Source organism: Eulemur rufifrons, chromosome 8 (assembly GCF_041146395.1).
Source record: "Eulemur rufifrons isolate Redbay chromosome 8, OSU_ERuf_1, whole genome shotgun sequence".
NCBI lineage: Eukaryota > Metazoa > Chordata > Mammalia > Primates > Lemuridae > Eulemur > Eulemur rufifrons.
The window spans coordinates 78372288-78390107 of NC_090990.1; the positions used below are offsets into that span (position 1 = coordinate 78372288).

At 38.0% G+C, this 17820-nt stretch overlaps 1 protein-coding gene across 2 annotated transcripts in view; it reads left to right on the top strand.

Moving 5' to 3' along the window:
- Nucleotides 1–3394: 3394 nt before the first annotated feature.
- Nucleotides 3395–17820, top strand: part of SNX7 (sorting nexin 7) — a 97852-nt gene continuing 83426 nt past the window's right edge. For both annotated transcript variants that reach the window (XM_069478265.1, XM_069478266.1), the window contains exon 1: nt 3395–3586. In XM_069478265.1, the coding sequence (XP_069334366.1) occupies nt 3407–3586 (180 nt within the window). In that variant the 5' untranslated portion in view covers nt 3395–3406. The remainder of the gene's footprint in view (nt 3587–17820) is intronic.

The following is a 17820-nucleotide window of genomic DNA, read 5'->3' on the forward strand; positions in this document are numbered from 1 at the left end:
GTCTTCAGTGAACCATACTCGTGTAGAAATGTTATACATGCAAGTGGTCCTAAAAGCACACTTTGCATGAGCATTTGGCTCTCATTCCCAGCAGGTCTACTCTTACGATCTCATAGGGAGTTCCGTCAACAGTTAACCAAGACGTAAAAAATCGGTTCTTTACCATATGCTAGAATCATCTAGAAGTATACTGCTGTGGAAAGGGGCAGTGGTAAAGAGAAGTCTTTCCCTTGGTACACAAAAATACCCGTTACCTTTCAAAGGAGAGTTTAGGATGAATATTCTATGCTGTTTCCAGGACAAAGGCTAAAGATTTGACTTCATGGGACTTAGAAGAAACAGGTAGGATCTTGGGGTAAGTTTGGGAAAATGTATATGGATGGTTTTCTTGGAGTGGCCCTGGAATAAAACATATTTATAGACCATGGCAATGCTTTCCAAAAAGCCTACTTGATCAGTTTATGTCATCAAAAATAAGTTAGATTAGAATTTTTATTCTGCAGATGCTAATCTACTGCTTTTTAAGAAACCCCAGTGTTTGTTTCAGGGCTTCACATACCAAGTGGCCACGGTGGTGGGGATATATGCTATGCATCGGCTCAACCATAAGGATTTCAATTCATGGAAGAAGAATTGGCTACTTCCATTGCTAACTGTTCAACTTGCCACAGTGACTTCTTGAGGTCTTCCTCTGCCACACTGGAGGATGTCATGTGTATCTTTAGTGGAAAAGACACATTGGATTTGCTTTTCTTGCTAACCACATTTCTCCCATCATGCTCATCCATAAACTTATTGACTGGTCTATTCTCCATTCAATTTTGCACATCACATTTTTTTCTAACTAGTTAAATCATTTTCTGGCAAAAGAAGGAAAGCCTTTGGGCAATGTCCATGCTGTGACTTGTCTTATCTTGAATCTCATTGCCAGAAACAGCTGACTTTATAAATGGTGGAATGGCACATTAAAGGCCCAGTTATGGTCTCAGGAGACTCACTTGGAACATGTGGGGAGTTTGGGGGAGAAAGAGCATTTTGACAAGATATATATTATTGGAATAAAAAATTAATATACAGTATTATTTCTCATATGCAGGACAGGACTGGGTAGGGCTCCTCTTAATATTATACCTGTACTCAAAGTTTTGGACTATGCTAGTTTAAAGGTTTTAAAAGTTCTATTAAGGAACCCAGTGACAGTCCCATTTAATGGGAAGTTGAAACTACAGGAGAAATAGACATATTAGATTTAGAGTTGTACCAATAATGAGTAGATTTGGGATTTTCTTCCTTTTGGGAGCTGTGAACTGTATGCCTACGTGCTTGAGGCATAGGTTGACTATATTCTGCAGAAGGAGGGTGAATGTGTGAAGAAAGATGATATTAATGTTGGACAGCCAAAGGGAGCAAAAGGGGTGAATGATAGTTGGGTTGCTTTTTCCTTTTCCTATTTTTTTTTTTTTTTTTTTGGCTGACCAGCATCAATATGGCCTTTCTATGTTTGGAAAATTTTCTGCTTTAGCAATCTCCATGCAACTTGGCCAGATGGGCCAAGCAGACATATCCTCCAGGATTTTAAAACTAGAACAATCAACACACAGAAACAGGATTGCAGGGGCATTTTTGTGGCAGTTATAGATAGCAGGGGAAGTTCTCAGAGGCAGCTGTGGTGCTGATGTTAGGGACAGCAACTGCAGTCCGGTAACATAAGCATCAATGGCAATACGTGAAGGTGGGTGGTATCACGCAATGGTAGCAGTAACATCTGCACCACTGGTTCTCTGACATGGTTTTGGCTGCAATCCAAGCTGTGCAGCCTTGATTTGTTCTGCTCATTTTCTGAGCCTGTTCTCTATGCTTTCTGGCAATTCTGTGAGTTACAATATTATTAAGAATTTCCTGTTTCAGATTGCAATTAGGGAAACTTGAACCTTCCTCTCTAGCCAGAACGAGCTTAGAGAGGAAAAAATAAAGTCTTTTACTAACTTGTATTCTTTATAGACCTTAGCAGAGAAGCCTTTTTGAGTGAGTACCTCTGATACTGTGGTTTATTAATAGATACTGTAGTCTCGACCTAAAAATGTTAAGAGTTTACTAAGGAATGTACGACAAATACATTAAACAAATACAATCTATAAGATGGAATAAAATTAAATGCTAAATTGGGAACAAACTGTCATTTATAAAGTCTTTCTGAAGGAAGTGGGACTATTTATAGTTAATTTCTGAAGGCTAGGTAGGAAATGGCATTTTGGGTACAGGAACCATAAGGCACAGGAACAAGTCTGGATAGTCACAGGGCGGTGACCAACCTGACTGAAAGGTGGGTACATGTCCTGAAATCCATGGGAGGGGCATTTGAATGCTTAGGAGGAAATATATTATTTAAGCCTTGTCCTCTAATCAGAAATAAAATACTCTTTATTTCCCCAAATAGGAATTCTTACATATATCTTAATTTATTTAAAAGTTTTTAATAAATTAAGGACATACAGAAAAGAGGTGGGGCTGAGGGCAGTAAATAATAAAAGCTGAAGATAATTCAAAAATATATCAATATGCATTCAGTTGCCCATTATTTTTGGAATTCAAGGTTTTTTTTTTTTTTTTTTTAAATAATAAGCAATAAGCAGTTAAATAATTACAGCTTTATATTGGCAGTACAAGGACTGAAGATTATTTCTGGGTAGCGATTTCCAGTCCTGCTAGTTGTCCTTGGCTCTTGGTAACATTCTTGCTCATTAACTTCAGGAAGACTTCCAGGAGTAAAGATCCATCTGAAAGTGGCTGAAAATAGTTTTTAAAGCTCAGCTTTCCTGGCTTGACAGTGAAATGACCGCACAGGCCAGTCACTGGGTCAAAAATCAATTACAAAACAGAGGAAGTTTTCATGTCTTTTATTTGTGCATTAGCTCGAAAATCACAACCAAGAAGAAAGACAACCACCAAATACAGGAAATACAGTATTGGGTTTTTTTTCTTGGCAGGCTAGGTCGGCTGCCTTCCAGCCCTGCTGTGGATCCCGTGAAGTGGACGGTTCCCTACGTGGCTTCTTTCCAGACCCCGCCACCGCAGAAACCCTCGTTTGGGGGCCCTCGAGTTGGGTCGGTGCGAGGACGCCCACCTCCTACCTTCCAGTCTCCCCCTTCCTCCGGGGAACAGCCGTGCCTTGCCCCACCCCAGACGGAGTCCGAGAGAGTCCCACTCCCGCGCCTCCAGCCGGCCACAGGCCAGGTGGGGATGCGCCCTTCCCGGCCCAGCGCTCCTCGGAGCAGTTCCGCGTCTGCGCAGCGGGCGAGGGGCTGGAGCGGGGCTGGCCGGGGAGGCGCAGCGAGCGCGGGAGCCAATGGGCACGCTCGGGGGAGCCGGGCTGGCGGCGGCGGCCGGCGGGGCGCGCACTCTCGGGATGGAGGGCGAGCGCCCGGCGTCTCAGGCGCGCTCCTCCGGCCTCCCGGCCGGGGGCGCTGACGGGGAGAGCCCAGGGGGCGGCGCCCCCTTCCCCGGCAGCAGCGGCTCCTCGGCCCTGATGCAGGGTGAGGTGCTGGATCTGGACGAGGACGAGGACGACCTGGAGGTGTTCAGTAAGGTGAGGACGGCGGCGGCGCGCGTCCCGGGAAAGTTCCAGGGCAACTCCAGGAGTTGCCACCGTTTCGCCTCCAGCTGCTTTCGGCGCGCTCGCCCTTTCAGGGGGGCGGCGGCTCAGAGCTGGAGCTGGAGGTGGGCGAGGTCTCCCCAGGCTGCCGGACCTCCGTGGCAGCTCTCGCCGCACCCGGGGCTGCGTCGCGGCGGGGCCCCGAACCGCTCCCTTCTTCGCACTTTGACCTTACGCTCGGCGGGGCCGTGGCTTCATAACTCTGCAAAGTTGTGATTTCTTTTCTCCTTCTCCTATTATGACACCGACATCTGCTCGCAACAGTGCCGGAACCCGGGAGGCGAGTGGCCCGAAACTGCCCCGGTCCCTGCCAGCTTCTCTTCGGGCGAGGACAGCCCGAAAGATCTCTCTCTAGGAGAGGGATCAGCCGAGTTTAGAAGAATTATTCTTGATTTAGTGTTGTTGGCTGTGGATTTGAAACTTGGGTGACACCCAGGGTGAGTCTCAGGTCCTGTGGGAATAGGTACGAGGAAATCCCCCGCTACAGGAGAAAGGGGCTGTGTGTCTAAGGAAGCACCTCGGTTGCGGAGCTCGGGATTTTTCCGATGGTCAGCCCCTGCCACCCAGCCCATAGCCAGCCGCTTTCGTTTTTCCCTTCCCCCAGGAAATCTAAGACCGGAGGCATTTTTTAGCTTATTTTATAGTTGGAGGGAAATTAACTTGTGGGGATTAGTGGTAGACTTTTGGTGCGTGTAGACTACCGGTTGTAATTTCTTCAAGGGTTTTAGAAAAGAAGTATATACCTTTCTTGCAGGACAGTTGAATGTCACTCCAGTTTCTCCAGTCGCTGCTCATAAAAGACTTGAGCTCAGATCAGAACATTGTATTAATTACTAAGGTGCCCATGCAACACTTAAATGTTACCTTGAGATGTTGATTAAAACACCTACCTATCTAACCAATGCCTTTACTCTGGGAGAGCAAACCGAAGTTAGAAAGTGAACAAACATACTCTGACTCCAAAGAGAAATATGTAAACCTTATTTTTACTTAGGGTTAAATGGAGTGAAAGACCCAGTTGTATTCCATGTATTCAAACAGACTATCACAGTTTTGTACCCTTGGCTTTTCCATTTATTTAAATTATAAAACAGTGGAATAATTTATGTTTAGTTGTAAAAAGTAAACAACTGTCTTTTTATATTCCACCCATACTTTATGTTCAGATCAAGGACATTTGGCCAGTTGATTGATGATTTACTTTACATCCTTCTTTACATTGACTTCTAAGTTTATGACCATTAGTCTATAGTTATGCATTGTGAAAGGTCCACCATGGGGGGCAGGTGCTGGGAGTGGCAACTGTGTATCAGAATCATCTGAGATTGTTTTAAACTTGTCAAGTGGTTTCTCTTTCTTCAGATTCCAGGTGTCCCACTGCCTTATAAGAATCACTGTTTCAATGAGGCCCTCTTGTTAGAGGCTGATCTGAAGTGAAGCTAATGAAATTTAAGCTTCAGAGCTGTTCATTTGCTTAGGCCTCTGGGAGTGTTGGGGGTTGCTGAAGTGGTGGTTGCTCTAGGTGGGAAGGAAATGACAGGTTGCAACCAGAAGCATTTCTAAATAAACATTTCTGGTAAATTGCCTAAAGCTTTCTCAGAATAAGGAACATCCATGGCTCCAATCATTTATAGAAATTGTTTTCTCATTCTAAATAAAAATTTGTTTTTCTACCTAATTTTGTACATGTAGTTTTGTATTCTTTTTAAAAATGGACCTTCCAAACTCTGTAAACTTCAGACCCGTACACCTGGCTCCACCCTGCTTGTTAGTGTTAATTACATGTGTTGGACACTTAGAACAAGAACTAATTCTGTAGAAACTGGCCACACAGATTCAGGTAAAGATATAATATTGCTTAAGATCTGAAAAGAATACTTGGAAAATTTTAAAATTAGACATCTGCTTACATTTCAGTAAGTTGAGTTTTTCAACTATTAACTGTAGTTAGACAAGTAAATTTAAGAAATTTTTCTCTGTGTGGCCTGTCCTTCCCACCACTGCCTCTCCAGCCTGCTCCTTGGTAGAACTCTACCACTGTCCAGCCTACTCTAGGGTGGTATCTAACAATTATTCATGAAGCAGACTGTCATTCCCTTTTAGTACTTTGAGATTGGCTACTTTGATATTCAATTTAGATTCACATTTGTAGTCCCCTTATTCCCTTTGAATATTTGTGAATATATATCTGGTACCCCTCTCCAGGAGCTTTTTAAAAAGTATGAACTTCAACTTATTATTACTCCAGTTTCTCCACAATATGTTACAAGTACATGGCAAATATATATTTTTTGTACAAGATGCTATGCTAAGTATTCGTTGGGAAAAAAAGTGCGATTCATTTCTTGCTATCACAATCTTGTAGTCCAGGTGAGAAGATAGGACAGAAACTCTAAGTTGCAATATAAATCAAGAGGGATGGAAATTAAAACACAGTGTTTTCTGAGTTTTCAAATAATCCAGTGAGGCAAAAATGATGCCGAATCTAAAGAGACCATAGGGAATTCAGAGAATACTGATTTAAAGTGACAAGTATGGCACACACCTGTACTCCCAGCTACTCAAGAGGCTGAGGCAGGAGGTTCGCTTGAGCCCAGGAGTTCAAGGTTGCAGTGAGTTATGATTGTGCCACTGCATTCCACCCTGGGCAATAGAGTGAGACCCCATCTCTAAAAAACAAAAATAAACAAAAAGAGGAGAACAAGAACAAGTATAGATGTTAGGAGTTAGGAGAATATAAGCAATGTTACAAAAACAATAAAATATTTAAAAAGTAGAGAAAAGATACAAATGGTAATGTTAGCGTAAGAATTGTTTTAGAATGAGGCCAAAATGAGATGAGGCTTCCAAAAACTTTAACTGGAGAAAAGGGCCATTTTCTTCACATTTAGAGTAAAAATTTCATCTTTTGGGGGAAAAAATAATATATTAAAATAAATTGCCATTATTTTTATTAAACAATATTTTATAGAAGAAACAGCAATTGAAATAGTATACATGAATAGATCACAATGAAGCATTGAGATGCTATCTGGTACTCAGTGAATGATAGCTCTTATTATTATTGGTCTCTTTAAAGGTATTCAGACTGTAAAGTGAGATCTTTATCATCAGAGACCTTATGGATGTAATCATCCTCATCACCACTAGTCATCTTTGAGAAGTCATAGAATGTAGAAACAGTGTCCCCAGACTTGAGATGGGTAAATATTCTTTTTTAAAATGGCAAAAAGAGAATTCTGGAAGGTATGGAACAGTGGGCTTAATGTCAATCTCCACCAAAGTCATAAAGTGAATAATTTAGTATTTTGTTTATAAACCCTTTGAAAAGAAAAAGGTGATCAATAGAAGCTAACATGTTTTAAGTTTTAAAAACTTAAGATTTTTTATGGTAAATCAGAAACATAACAAACATTTATGTGAGCAGGGCTTTTGAAAAAGTCACTCATTTTTGTAGGAAAGGTTATTTTTTAAAAACTAACAGGTTAGAGTTGTAGAGGCATTAAGCATACATATGTTTTTTTCTCTGTCAATCTGGAAGTTCAACATAGTGATGGAGGGACAGAATTGTACTACTCAACAATTTTATAAAATATATAGAAAAAGATGATTTTTCAAGTCTACTTATTTTTCACATTTTTTTCTTTGGACAGTCTCTATTTGGTTTCTATTGTCCTGTATCAGTCATCACCCTGATACAAATCAGAATTTTCTCTAATGGTTTAAATGAGAGTTCAATGCAGGAACTATTTATAGAATTATGAACAGAGTTAAGAGACAAACAAGGGGTATTGAGGCACTTAGAGACTTGTAGTAGCTCAAAGCTGTTAGCACCTGTAGCTCTAAAGGGATAAGGAATGGAAGTAATATGCTGGAACCTGGTCAGAGCTGGAGCTGTGGAGAAGGAGCTACTTCAGCAGGAACTGTATCTACAGAGAGTTGTAGCTACTGTCAGAAATGTGGTCCCAGAGCAGGGAATGGATAAGGATTGTGTTCCCTGAGCTCCTCTCCTCCTGCCATTGGATCTCCTGCTTGTGTTCGCCACTGGGTGGGCTGCTAAGGTGATGTCATCCACAGGTGCCAGCCTGCTAGGACACAGAGAATAGATGGGTGGGGGCTGAAGGTGAAAGAAAAAAATAACCAGCATAGTACAAAACTGTGGAAAGTAACTTTGCATAAAGATGGTCACATCAGCATTTTTCTTTCCATGTACTCTTCTATAATGTGGCCAACCACCCATCCCATCAAGAGATGGAATCTACGCTGCTTTCCATGAATCTGTGTAGGATTGTGACTGCTTTGACCAATAGGGAGGTAGAAGTGATGCCGGGCATCTTACAAGGCTAGATCATAAAAGAGAATACAGGTTCCGCTTTGTCCAGTGGGACACTGTGCTTTTTGGGGCACCATGTAAGAAATAAAACCTAAGACCTCCATGCTGTGAGAAAGCCCAGCATTGAGACCACATGTAAATGTTCTGGTCACCAGCCCCAGTGAAGTCCCAGGCACTATCCAGCATTCAGTGGCAGGCTTTTGAATGAAGATATCTATATGATTTCAGTCTGCGGCATCCAGGTGACCTTGGCCATCAAATCTCAGTTGAGGCCTCACATGTGATGGAGAAGAGACAAGCCAATTCTGCTGTGTGCTGCCTGAATTCCTGATTAACCAGTGAGCAAAATAAAACATAAAACAATAAAATTGTTTTATACCACTAAGTTTTCAGATGGTTTGTTACACAGCAGTAGTAACTATAACAATAGCTAATAGTCCGTAGAATATAGTCAGCTTTCCAATCTTTTGATAAGTTAAAACACTAGGTTCAGAAGCAGGCTATGCAGTTTAATTGGGATATATGTTAAGTCCTGAAGAAAGCAGTATTAGTCATTGTAAATAAAAATAAGCTTAGTAGTTAGGAGTAGAGACTCTGTAGCTACTTGTCTGTGTTCAAACTCCTGGCTGCACTGCTTGCTTGCTAGGTTAGTTTCCTTGGACAAGGTACTTAACGTCAATGCCTCTGAATTTTCATCTGTAAAATGAGAACAGATAATCAATGACTTACTATATTTGTTCCCCTTTCTCTAAAGCCTGTATCTGGATCTTGGCTTAGTGGATCTTACCATTTTGATGATCTGAAAACAAAAGAAACCAATAAAACAAAATCAGACTGATTTAGGATTGTATTTCTCCCATGAAAAATTATGCTCTCTGCTATTATAGCCCTCTTACATGTTAAGTACTCTTTTATATTCTTCTCAAGGGAGGAAGTGTAGGTAAGTGAAGTAGGAAGAAGATGAAAAATCCTGAAGTTCTCCTTTGCATTAGCATATGTGATCAACAATAAAATTAAAACAAGTAGGGAAACTGCAGAATAAGTTTGGGAAGACCTTGTGTAGGACCATTTTATGTGCAAACCTTCCTAGTGGTTTTCAGTGACTGAAAAATCAATATACACAAATAACATGATATTAAATCTAAATAAACACTGTATTTCAAGGTCATATGGAGTATTAATTGTATTGTAATCTGAACTGCCTATGCCACTTCTGAAGATTCATTCTGCCTTCTATATTTTAAAAGTAGAGTTGATAGTCCATGTCAGAAAATGGCAAAGGAATATTATCTCATCTTTGGATGCTAGTACCTTGTTACCAATTCTTTGGAATGCTGTTTTGAGATGAAGCCTGAGATCTTGTCTAGGCTTAGCAGAAAGAGGGCTTGGATCTGTTACCGCTGTCTTCCATTGGCACAGGAAGTAACAACAGTCTTGTCACACAGTTGCCATCCATAAAGGAGAATGCACAAAGAGATTTCACTGATGATATATTCTGGTAATTGTGGTTTGAGAAGAAAGTCTTGGGAAGAACAAAAAATGGTTTAGCTTGGAAAATGCTTAAGCTTAACTCTCTTAATAACCCTTTATGAAAAGTTGTTATGATCTAGGTATATTAAATGTTTGTGGTTTTGAAGAGCAAAACTAGGACTACTGGGTCAAAATATGTGGAGAATTTTTCAGGTCAAGTTAAAGAAGAGTTTTCCAATTGAAATTTCCAGAATAAAAGGGATTGCCCAGCACAATCATGAATTCTGTCACTAAAAAAGTTATAGCATAAGCTGAATGACTAACTGTCCCAGAGGAGAGGAGGGTGTGACAGTTGAACTGTCTTTTTCCACTCTTAAGAGGCTGTTAGAATGGAATTTTAACTTACTAAATTTAAACTGTAAGAGTAGTGGAAAGTCTTAATTAGATGGTCCTACTCATCCCTTCTATTTAATTCCCAAACTGAATTATATTCTACTATTTTTCAATTCTTACATCTCTCTGTCCCAAACTGTTGTCTTTCCCATTTAATTTTCTACAAATGATGTAACAATTCCTTAGGTGTCCAGGATAAAATATTTACCTTCTCTTTATACCTCTCATGCACTCTTTACGTCTGTTCATGTATCTGAAAAATCCCTATCAGTTTTACCTTTTTAGTAATTCTAGAATTAGTATCTTCTTTCAGTGTCCTCTGCTATAATCAGAGTAGTTATGTGGTTACTTCTGAGAACCATTAAAATAGCCTCATAAGACCTTCATTCTCCTAGTCTTCTCCCTCTAGTCTGTTCTGTGCTCCCAGAAAATCAATGTTTCCATAGTACACAACTCTGATCACATTTGCCACATTTTGCCATTCAGGGCTCTTGGTGTTCAGGCTATCTGCCTTTTTCCTTATCACCCTCTCTCCCCTAGAGCCTTACTACTCAGAATATGTTCCCTGACTCTACTGCATCTCCTGGGAGCTGGCTAGAAATGCAATTTCAGAACCTGCTCCAGACCCAGGGAATAAGAGTCTGTATTTTAGCAGGATTCCACGGTGATGTCGTTGCACTTTACAATTTGAAAAGCACTGATCTAGGTTGGTCAACTTGCCACTGTGTAACCTTAGTCTGTATTTTTCTACTTCTGTATAATTATTGTTGAGTCAACAAAACAAAATCTTTTATGTTATTCATCACCCAATGTAAAATTTCCTCTTCCCTAAGAACCTTCTTCATTCCACAGCTAGAATTTCTTTCCAATTTGTGCTCTTGGTAATAGTGTTTTAAATCACCTAATGTTTAACATATTGTACCTTAGAAATTTTTATTTCTCTTTTCTAAAACCTTGATTTCTTATCTATTTCCAATAGATTAAGCTTGTTGAAGGTAGTAAAGTAGGAACTCTAAATATTTATGGAATGAAAACATTGATGAATGACATAGCCTCTATTTTTTCATATTTATAGACCTAATTATTACAGTAATTTGCCAATAATCTGTTTTCAGTGAATTCAGTTTGTATTGTTCTGTTCTTTTCTATCAGGATACTAAATAGATTAAAACAAATTGGCCTCAATCAGTGGTGAGTAATGTTATTGCTGATGACACAGAGCTATTTTGAGTCTCAATACTGGACAAAATTTCCTATTTAGATTGCATTAGAAGAAATAAACACAAAACATAAAAAATCCCAGGAGAATCATTTAGGAACCTTCTTGTACTTGAAAAAATAAATCGTTTTAAGCTAATAGCACCTGTCTCAGGGAGCTTGGTTACAAGCAGTAGAAACCAACTCTGGCAGAAAAGAAGTGAAACGGTGAATATTAGATTGCTCACGGAGTAGACAAGAGGGCTGGAAATGTGGGTGCAGAAAGGGACAGACACTAGCAGGGACTATAGCTAATACTATACAGTCATGTGCCACATAAGGGCATTTTGGTCAATGATGGAGAACATATATGATGGTGATCCCATAAAATTATAATACCATATATTTAATGTACCTTTTCTATGTTTAGATGCACAAATACTTACCACTGTGATACAATTGCCTGTACAGGTTTGTAGCCTAAAAGCAACAGGCTATGCTACATAGCCTAGGTGTACAGTAGGCTGTACCATCTAGATTTGTATAAGTACACTGTGTGATGGTCACACATGACAAAATCACATAATAACACATTTTTCAGAATGTATCCCATCATTAAGCAGGACATAACTGTATTTGGAAAGGGGAGTAGATGCTGTGTAGCCAAAATGAAAAAAAAAAAAAAAAAAAAAAAAAAACGAATTCATGGGAACCTCTAGGAAAGGGAGCTACAGTCTTTTATGCAGAGACAATAATGTTTTATTTATTTTTTAGAGGGGCAGTGGGGAAAATTATTACAAAGAATTTGGGAAAATGATGTCAAAAGACTCCAGATTTAAACTTAATATACTCTAAAAAGCATATTTTATTCCACTGAGTTTTAAAAGTAGAGTTTTATGTGTATATCCTTGAAGGTCCAGAGAGTATGCCCTAGCACAGCTCTGAACTGATGGCCTGCTATGGTTTTATGAGTCATGAGTGTGATTAAAAAGGAAACAGTTTCCATGGCTATGCAGTTAGTGTTCAAAGTTTATTTTATTCATGTGTTTATTTGTATCCCACACTTTGCAAAGAAGATAAAAGACTAAAAGTTAAACATTTACAGTTAATCACCTTAAGTATAAAGTTTTCTCAATAAACAGGTGAAGTTATTTGCTTAAAAGATTCTGCCTATTTTAAATAGAATACTTCATTAACTCTGGACTGCGTATATCAATCATGCTGGATAACAGTGTTACCTATAGTATTAATAAAAACAATCAAAATTATTAGTAAATACTAATACAAAAATCATGTGTAATAAAACAGGTTAAACCAATAGTTTTAAAATTGAAACATAATAATTTTATTATTTTTAACTTTGAGATATGCTTTTGTATGACATGCTGTTTCTTCTTTTCTTTTTAAAATCAACTTTATTGATGTATATTTTACATACCATAAAATTCACCCATTTTGGGTGAATGTTTTTTTTTAAGCAAATTAACTGAGTTGTACAACCATCACTGTAAACTAGTCTTAGAACATTTTCATCTCCCCAATAAGATCCATTATGCCTGTTTATAGTTAATCCCCATTTTCTCTCTCAGTCATAGATAACTGCTAATCTGTTTTCTGTCTGTATAGATTCTTCAGGTTATTTCATATAAATTGAATCATGGGGTTTTTTATGCCTGCTTTCTTTCATTTAGTAAAATATTTTTGAGGTTCATTTTAATTATAATTTTATTTCATAGTTTATTTTTTGATAAAGGAATTTTTGTTTTAAAATTAAAAGCAGAGAGCTTAATCATTTAAATTGAAATATTAAGAAGAGAAAGTCTGTTTAGAATTAAAGTGAAAGCCTTATTATGTGAGACTCCAGACACACGGCAAATTCTTGCTATATGAATCTTCAAAACCAGAAAAACAAATCCCTAATTTGTTCTCCTGTATTGACTCTGAGAATGTTAAGTGTGTGTCTATCTTTTATTATAATTGAACACTGAATGGTGTCTTCATCAGCTTTCACTAGGTTATGTGGCAGTACAAACACCCTCAAGATCTCATGGCTTACTTACAATGAAGATTTCTTTCTTGCTCATGTACCTGTTAGCTGTGGCTGAGCTGTAATTCTCTTCTAGGCTTTGACTCTACTCCACATGTCTTCTTCATTTTGGGATCAAGACTGAAGGAGTGATCCCTAATTGGACCATGTCATTCCTGTGGTAGAGGGAAGAGAATATGAGCACTGGTGGAAACAGGCAATGGCTCCCAAATCTTCTTCCCAGATACATGCCATTGTCCAAAGCAAGTCATGGTCCAACCCACTGGAGTGAGGAACTGTTATATTTTCCCTCCATAGGTAGGCACTAAAAGTCAGCTGGCAGTTGACCAGGAAGTATAATCCTCTTACAGGAAGAAGAGGAAACATTGGGAACAATCATACCATCTCTGACAATGGTTTTGCAGCAGTTACAGGCAAATGGTATGTCGGATCTTTCTGAATTAAAACAACCCCACATTTTTAGAGTGTTAAATACAAAAAACAAAGTTTTCTACTAGGTAAGAAATTAGCACATATGTAATTGAGATAAATGGAACTGCATTAGTTATGATTAATAACCTCCAACTGACTAATACTCATGAGTAGTCTGCATAAGGCCATGTAGATGCTTAACAATCTCTAGTTGTGTAATAAATGTCATACTTTTGGATTCTCAGGTGCAACGTTCAATTATCGTGGAGTTCTCCCCTTCTTTTTTAAAATAACCTGTAAGATAAAAATGTGAATTCTTAAAATCCTAACACAGTACATGTCAAAATGAGCCTTGTTGATTATTCCTGCATCATAGTCTGTGTTCCAGCTATTTGTCTCCTTTCTTGTCCTTGGACATTCTAAAAATCCTTTCCTACCTTGGGCCTCATTGGTCCATATGACTGGAATCTTCCTCACTGTTTTACATAGCTGGCTCCTTCTCACATCACCTCCTTAAAAAACCTTCCTGGTCAGCTCTCTCAAGCGTTCTTCTTGCTCCCCGCAACCCCTTTCTCCAGCAGTCAGCTCCAGTTTCTTTGGAACTTACTCCCTTGTTTATCAATACTTATTATCTTTTTATCTGGAATTATTTATCTATGTATTTGTTTGTTTACTGTCTATACCCTCTCCCTCCCACCCAACTAAAAGTATAAGCTTCGTGAGAGCAGGAACCTTGCCAGTTGCTGGTCTTTGCTGCTGGTATATCGCCAGGTCAGTGCCTGACACATGGCTGACATTTAGTGACTGTTGTATGAAATGAAATGACTACACCAGGTGCTTTTTTGTGTGCATATGGGTGTGGGGATTGTTGAGTCTTTCTCTGTAGATTAAGAGATAAGTGATTTTAGGAAAATTATTATCATCCCTATATCACAAGTTTATTAACTAAAATATGGACAATGATAATGATACTTCCTTCAGGTGATTGAGAGGAATAAATGAAATAATACATGTATGTGTTGCTAAGGCACAGTCACTGGCACTTAGAAAACTCTCAGTATTTGCCATTATGGTATATAAGATTAATGTTTCTGACTTGTGTAAGCATCCGCTTTGAATCGTTAGTGAGATCTTCAGAGGATCACAAAAACATACTTGTTTCTATCTTTAAGGAGCTTATACTTATTTAAGGGAAAATATCGTGGCCATAAATAGTCTAGATGGGGCTACATATACAGCTACTTGGTTAAGTATGGAAAAATCTTCCGAGGATATAGAGGAGGCTCTATGGACATAAAATTTAGGATGGTAGGTTACTCTTAATTTGAAATAATTAGAGCATAAGAGCATATGTTTTTAAATTACTATTGAGAGTGATACCAAAATTCTGGTATTGTTTCTTAAGTGCTATAGTATAAGCATAATTTCCTCTTTGAGTGAGTTATTACATGTAATATCTGCCAGGCAATTTAGAATTACTAGGGTATAAGAATATTTGGTACATCTGTTTTAATTGTCTATTAGTTTTCCTTATGTACATATCTTCAAAAATGCTCCGTGAGTTTGTTGGTAGGGCTAGATATCTAGGCAACTCAGCCCTTTCCCTGGAGAGTATCTATACAGACAACACTTTGGTTTAGAGGACTACTTTCAGTTTGCTGGAGGCCAGGACCCTTTTTAGCCATGCCTATATTAAGTGCACAGTTGGTTGTGCTCCTTAGAAACCATTTCTGATTACATTCCTGAGTTGGGTTTGCAGTGTTATCTGTCCGTATGATATATGTTCAACCTCTTCAGAAGTTCTGGTTAGAGTAATTATTTTTCCTGGCTTGTTCTGCTTCTGATTAGTCATCACTGAATCCACAATTGGGTAGTTGGCTAATATTGTGGTTTCTTGTGTGTATCCAGTAGTCCAAAGTTGTTTTAAGGTAGTTTCAGTTGGTCTTTCATCATTTTTGGATTTAGCATTCATAGCTTTAAGTATCTTTGACACGCAGTAAAATGACATTTCCCTGAGGCACACAAGTGAGCTGCACCAGTGTGTTGGAGGACATACTTAGTGGGGGAGCCTCACCTACCTTTCAGCCTTAGCATTTTAGTTGTTCTTTACTTGTCATTGCTTATACATTCAGTAGTCTTTATTGAGGTGATTAAAAACATTGATTTTTGAGTATGTGTGTGTCTGAGTATAAAAAAAAGTCCCTAATAGAAATGCAAATGCTAAAAATCTGTAACTTACCTTCTGACTATCTACCAGTCATCAAGAGGACTTTATTTCTAAGTTTGATGAGAAAATTATGAAAAGAAAATTGATGAATGCTTTTTAGTAATCAAGACTATATACTTATCCTACTTGAACATACCTTTTTAAAACTTTTAAAATTATTTTTATTATAGAATGTCATGCATATAAAGGAATATTCACATATATAAAATATCTGTCTGTATATATTATATGGCTATCTATATAACATTTGCAGTGAAAGCAGAGACAAACAGCCCATGAAACAAATCTAGTCAGTCTCATTTTTAAAGAAATAATTTTTTTATTCAATATATATATTTTTTATTTCAATAGACTTAGGGGGTACAAGTGGTTTTTTGGTACATGGATGAATTGTATAGTGGTGAAGTCAGGGGTCTTAAGTGTACCTGTACAATAGTATACACATTGTACCTGATAGGTAATTTTTGATTACTAACCTTCCTCCCACCCTCCCCACTTCTCAGTCTCCAAACTCCATTATACCATTCTATATAACCATGTATATACATCGTTTACCTCCCACTTATAAGTGAGCACATGCAGTATTTGTTTTTCTATTCCTGAGATACTTTACTTGGGATTATGTCTTCTAGTTTCATCCCACTTGCCGTGAAAGACATTATTTCATTCTTTTATATGGCTGAGTAGCATTCCATGGCATATATGTATGTGTATATATGTTTTCTTTATATACTTATAAGTTAAATGGGCACTTAGGTTGATTCTGTATCTTTGCAATTGTGAAATGTTTTGTGATAAACATATGAGTGCATGTATCTTTTTGATATAATGACTTCTTTTCCTTTGTGTAATCCCCAGTGGTAGGATTGTTGGAAGGAATGATAGGTCAACTTTTACTTCTTTGAGGAATCTCCATGCTGTTTAGCATAGTGTTTGTACTAATTTACATTCCCAACAACAGTGTATAAGTGTTCCCTTTTTACTACATCCACTTGGTTGGCCTCATTTTTGTAAATACAGTTTTATTGGAACACAGCCACACCCATTTATGTATTGTCTGTGGCTGCTTTCACACTGCAGTGGCCAAGCGTAGAAGTCGTGACAGAGACAAGATGGCCGATAAAACTCCAAATATTTATAATCTGGTCCTGTATGGAAAATGTTTGCAGACTCTTGGTAATAGGATGATAAAATTTGCATCCAGGTACCACCCCTCAGCTTAAGAAATAAAACATATCCAAAAATTGGGACATCCTATGTGTTCCTCCTAAGATTATCTGTCTTTCTCATATTTAAAAGACACTAATAATCTGAATTTTGTGTTTGTCATTTGTTTGGTTTTTATAGAAGTTTATATATGTATCTTGAAGCAATATATTTTAAAGATTTATGAATTTTTGGACCTTGTATGTTTTAGGACTTTTAAAAATAATGTCATTCTGTGTGAATTCTTTTGTGATTTGCTTTTTTTCCTAATACTTAGTTTGAGATTTATCCATGTTTTTGTGTGAGACTGTAGTTGATTTTCATTGCTGTGTATTATACACACCCTTTTATGCATATTCCACAGTTTATTTATTTATTATTCTGTTTCTAATTGTTTCTAATTTCCAACAGTGCTGCCTTGAATGTACTTGTACTTCCTCAGGTTTTGTGCACTACAGAGTTATATATTGACCATATGTTAATACATTTATTTATTCTTGCCTTAGATTTCTATTTAATTTCATGGGAAACTGAAAAAAAAAAATGAATTCAATGATGACTTCCAGGGATCCATGTCATATTTTGATGTAAGTTTGACTTATTGGCATTAAGAGGTCCTCTAATTGATAGCAGTTAAGAGTTCGAACATGTGATTTAACCTGTGTCCTCATTTGAAAACAAGAGGGAAAAGAGCACCTACTCATAGTATTTCTATCTGGTTAAAAAGAGGGAAAAATATACTCTATGGGATTGTGGTAAGGTTTATATAAGATAATTCATATAAAGCCTTCAAGCTGACATTGCATATATCGCTTTTATTATCTCTTTAATCTTTCATGATCCAAGGTGAGGTCTGACCTCTCTAAGAAGTTGCAAGTGAGAAA